The 5,218-nt window shown below is 55.5% G+C and overlaps 1 protein-coding gene across 1 annotated transcript in view; it reads right to left on the reverse strand.

Moving 5' to 3' along the window:
• GALNT2 (polypeptide N-acetylgalactosaminyltransferase 2) overlaps positions 1–5,218 on the reverse strand; it is a 23,401-nt gene that overhangs the window by 7,927 nt on the left and 10,256 nt on the right. The window contains exons 6-7 of the mRNA XM_023523788.1: positions 2,120–2,241; positions 823–979 (exon numbers count right to left, since the gene is read on the reverse strand). Coding sequence (XP_023379556.1) covers positions 823–979; positions 2,120–2,241 — 279 coding nt within the window. The remainder of the gene's footprint in view (positions 1–822; positions 980–2,119; positions 2,242–5,218) is intronic.

A 5,218-nucleotide genomic window follows, 5' to 3' on the forward strand; every position in this document is an offset into this window, starting at 1 on the left:
TCCAAGCTCATTCTTTCAAAAGTGCCCCGTGGGGGGTCGGGAAGCTGTGGGACAGGGACGTCGGCCACTGCCGGACAGCGGGGCCCGTCCTGTCTCGTGCTTCAGCAGTGGCCCAGCTGCCCTTCCCGATGCAGCGAAGGCCGACACGGCCCGGTCCACCAGGCTCTCTGGGGCCTCCGGTCAGTTTTAAGAAGGTAAAGAGAGTGTGACACTCATCACTCAGGGGGCTCCGTGGAGGGTGGGTTGAGGGGTCCCACTGGAGGCTGCAGGGGCCGACAGGACACAGTGGTGGCCACTCAGACCCAGGTTACCCGAGAGTGACATGGATGGTCCGGGCAGGGAGGTTCACCCCGGTTCACCCCAGAACCACCCATGCGTTGGGGCAGAATCAACAGGCCTTGGTGATGAGCGGGCTCGGGGGACAGCAGGAATCAGGGGTGACCACGTGTCCGCCTGGGTGACCAGGCAGATGGGTTACACCAAGGAGGCTCAGGCCACCGGAGGGGTGGCTGTGACGAGGGGCAGAGCTAGTCTAGCCCTCCGCTCCCCACGCCCAAGCTCAGGGCGTCCACCACGCGCTTCCCGCCAGCTCTAGGGTCCCGTCCCCCACGTCTGGAGTGGGGAGAGCAGACATCCCCCGATTCAAAAAGACGGCGGAGCTGTGCTGCTGAGCCCCACGTGCCACGCAGCAACGGGAGGCGGGAGGAGCAGGCAGGCAGGGAGCACGGAGCTGTCTGAGGGGAGTCAGGCTCCCTGCCGCCGGGCTCAACCTGCTGAGCGTGGGTGCCCCCCGCTCGGAGCACAGGCCGGCTCCGTGACAGAGCTGTCGCTGTCCCCCGGGACGCCGAGGGAGCAGTGCCCGGGGGCCGAGCGGGCGGCGGGAGCACCTACCGCCTTTCAGGTCCGCGGACGCCCCCACGTACTGGAAGTTGTCCATGTTGATGACGTCGATGATCGGGGACACGACCCGCGTCCTGTCCTGGGCGCAGAGGAGAGAAGACGAGGGGGACGTTAGGGGACGAGCCACGGGGACCGTCCCCGAGCCCGGCCGGCGGCCACGCCCGCTCTCTGCCACCACGGGGCGGCGCAGCCTGCTCCCTCCGCTGCAGCCTGGATGACACCGAGGTGTCCCCAGCCCTTTCTGCGTTCCCAGACGTCAGAACGGCAGCCGCGCTGGCTTCCTTCCGACGGGACCGAGCTCGGCTGTCCTCGGATCAGCCGTGCGTGAGCGGGCCCAGGAACGGCCTCGGATGCCACACGGCGAGTGAGGGACGTGTCTCTACGGCACGGGGAGTGACGTGGACAGAACAGGAGCCACGCGGCAGAAGCGAACCCATCGACCGACAGCTCCGGATTCTGCATCTGTCTTGGCCGTGACAAGCTGCCCCCCGAGACGGAGCTGTCCCTCTAGGCCACGCTCACTGTTCTGCTCAGAGTCTGTGACACGAGGCCTTTCGACTCTGCCGCTCTGTTTAAATTCGGACAGTTGGCGTTGGTGACAGGCTGCTCCGTGCCGGCGGCTAAGGGTCCCCTGAGCTGTCTCAATGCCCGCACGAGCCAGAAACCCGTCGGGAGCACCAGAGGAGCACGCCGGGGGACACGGTTCCCACACCCCGTGCCGCAGAAAACGACCTGCTCGTGTGGCATCTGCCCAGGACTTCCACGGAGCTGGCTTAACCGCTGCACGGAAGCGCTTTCTTAGCGAACAGGAAAGAGTCGACTAAACGAGCAGAGGGCCAGGGAAGTGACAGATGTCCTGACAGCGGTGACACTTCCAGAAGACGGAGGTGCACAAAATGTGCCACGGGCCACCCCGACAGCCTCGTCGGCTGCCGTGTGGCCTCAGTGTCCCCTCCCCCACAGTGGTCCCCACAGAGTCGCACGAGGCCCCCAGCATCCCCGCCCCCGCCAGGCGCACTGTCCTAAGCCTGCGGCCCTCTGGCTCAGAGGGCTGGTGGCGAAGCTGCAAGGCAGGGAGAGCCTCCCAAGAAGGGGTCTCCCCGGCGGCCGACCCTGCCTCCTGCTGACCAGGCGAGGGTCCTCCTCAGGGAACCACCGCTCCAGAGGCACGGTCCCCTCCCCCTGCCCCGCACCCAGGACGGTCCCCGCCCCGCCTCACCTCGGCCACGCGCTCCAGCAGGGGCTCCAGCCAGTGGTCGTTGCACTCACAGTGGCTGTCCAGGAACGTCAGGACCTTGGCCTGAGCAGCGTCGGCCCCCCGAACCCGCGAGCGCATGAGGCCTGGGACGGGAGAGAGGGGCGAGGGGGAGGGCACCGTCACCCCGGTCACCCCGCTGGGCTCCGCAGCCTCCCGCACACGCGTGGGGGGCGGGGTGGCGGCGACACCGGCCTGCGGTTACAGCCAGGACCGAGCACGCGTCGGGCGACTCGGGAGCAGGAAGGCACCACTCTGAGACCTGCTGCCCCCAGAGGGGACCCTGACGACTCTGCTGCAGCACGTGGGACGTGGGGCTTTCACGCTGCTTTGCTGACCCAGCAGCGCGTTTCCTGACTGACGGCGCTGAGGCCGGTGTCGCCAGCTCCGTAAGTGCTACTGGTGCCAACGTCGATGACGGCAACTTAGTGTTGCAAATGTCTCCGCCTTCTAAGACCTGTCACGAGCCACGCAGCATGAACGGCAAAGCCCACGTTGCAGCTTTGACACAAAATTAGTTACACTACTGGTCAAATTACACAACTTACATACTTGCAACCTGTTCATAATTTGCGTCTTTATTACCACACACGGTCTTTCCATAAATGGCACAGGTGTCCCCAGACCACGCGGTAAATAAACGGCCGCTGGGTAAACTGGGCTTGAAACGTGAAGGTGATGTGCGTATTCGCAGCCGGTGAGAACCAGAGTTTCAAGCTCCTTTACACAGAGTCAAATGGGTTTTCGGTGACTCTTCAGAGCTGCACGCCAGGGTGGGGGCTCCTGGTCTGGGCTCGGACGGGGCAGAGCCTGACCCGGGTAACACCGGCAAACTCTGAGGAAGCAGAAAAAGCAACGACTGGAAAGGGCCGGCGAGCAGCCAGCGGCAGACAAACCAGAGCAGATGTGACTCTTCAAAGAAGAAAACCACACAGAGTGAAATCCACGTTTACAGGGTGCTTCCCCCGACATCCCCCGCCCGCTGCCACACAGCCTTCCTGGCTCAAGGTGTCCGAGGACAGGGCTCAGGGCTCCTAGAGCGGCTGCAAACGGAAGCAGGAGACCCTGGGAAGCCAATGACAACCCTGGCTGACTCCCAAACGAACAGGCACAGGGGAGACCCCAAGGAGCCTGTGCAAAGAAGCAATTCAGAGCACAGAGAACCGAAATTTCTGCGGGAATCCTCCACCATGACAGTTTGGAACTTGGGTCCCAGCCAGTTAGAGGGCCTGGTGGACACCTCAGTACTGTGTGAACCCCAGGAGGGACACGTCTAGGAAGGCAGACTGTGTCTCAGGAATAAGGGACGCACCCAAGATATACTCATCCTAGCGAAGTACAAAGCAAGCCGGCACGAGTCCAAGGTCATCAGCCAGTGATTTAACTGCCCGATATAACAGGGATCAGCACTCTTTAAAGAAAGATAACAGAATCTAGTGTCTCTGCAACATACCCTTCACAACGTCCATCATAAAATTTTAAAAAATTACTAGGCATGGGTAAAAATAGGAAAATGTGATCCATACTCGGGAGGACAAAAGCCAACAGAAACTCACCCTGTGATGACCCAGATGTTGGAATTAACACATGAAAAATTTAAACCAGCTGTTATAATAACTATGTCCAAGAATGCAAAGGAAAGGGTAGTTGTAATGAGTGAACAGACGAGGAATCGCACCGGAAAAATGACAACTATAAGAGAGAATCAAATGGATGCTCCAGAACCGAAAACTGCGATTATTTGAAATGAAAAATTCACTGAGTGGGTTTAACAGCAGATTGAAGATGGCAGAATTACCAGTGAACTTGAAGACGGATCAATAGAAATTGATCTATCTGGCGAACAGAGAGAAAAAAAAACATTGAGAGAAAGAAAAAAATGCCCAACTGACCTATGGGAAAATATCGAGAAGTGTAACACACGTCCAAGAACGAGGCGGAAAAACATACATGAAAAAATAAAAGGCCAATAAGTTCCCAAATTTGGGGAAAAACACCAACTTATATATTCAACGGGATCAGCAAACCCAAAGCGGGATAAATATAAAGAAAACTAAATCCAGGCACATGATAATCAAACTGATAAAAGACTGAATGAAGAGAGAGGAACGATCTGGAAAAAGCCAGAGGAAAAATCTGTAACATACAAGGGACGAGGACAGACGACAACTACGTTCTAAAGAGAAATCCCAGGCCAGGAGACGTTGAAATGACACTCGCAAAACGCTGAAAGAAAAACTATCGCTTAGCTCGGAATTCTACTCAGAGAAAATATTGTTCAATAATGGACAAAGAAAGACTGTTCGGATAAACAAAAGCTGGAAGATTCTGTTGCTTATAAGAAAAAAAGAAAGTTCTAAAGGAAGTTCTTTGGTTTGGAGGGAGATGCCACTAGATGGAAACCTGAATCTATGCAAAGAACAGAAGATTCTGGAAATAAAAAACATGAGGACACATTTAACAGTCCATACATACACGTGTTTCTTTAAGACAACTGGTTATACTCTTAATTTCTTTAAGACAACTGGTTATTCGAAGCAAACATTTTAACATTTTACTGTGAGGTTTAAAATACACGTAGAAGAAACACAGGGTAACATTACATAAGACAGGAACAGAGACGGAATCAAACAGTTGCAAGTTTCTTACATTTTATGTAAAGTAGATTAAGTAAGACGTTTGTTGCAATCCTCCAAGCAACCGCTAAAAAGAAAGTGTAAACAGCTCCAAGCAGAACTTGGATAGAATAATAAAAACATCATTTCAAACTACGTTAACAATGTTACAAAGCTATAGTGATCAGTGCCTATTGACATAAAAACAGAAACATACCGTATTGACATAAAAACCAACAGAGATCGATGGGACCAACCAGAGAGCCCAGAAATAATCACGTGTGTACATGGTCTATTGATTTACAACAAAGACGCCAGGACCATATGACGGGGAAGGGACAGCCGCTTCCATGAACGGTGCTGGAAAACCGGACGGCCACGAGCTAACGAACGAAACTGTCTCACACCCACACGCAAAAGTTAACTCCAAATGGATTCAAGACTTGAA

The sequence above is a fragment of the Pteropus vampyrus genome, unplaced genomic scaffold, assembly GCF_000151845.1.
Source record: "Pteropus vampyrus isolate Shadow unplaced genomic scaffold, Pvam_2.0 Scaffold412, whole genome shotgun sequence".
NCBI lineage: Eukaryota > Metazoa > Chordata > Mammalia > Chiroptera > Pteropodidae > Pteropus > Pteropus vampyrus.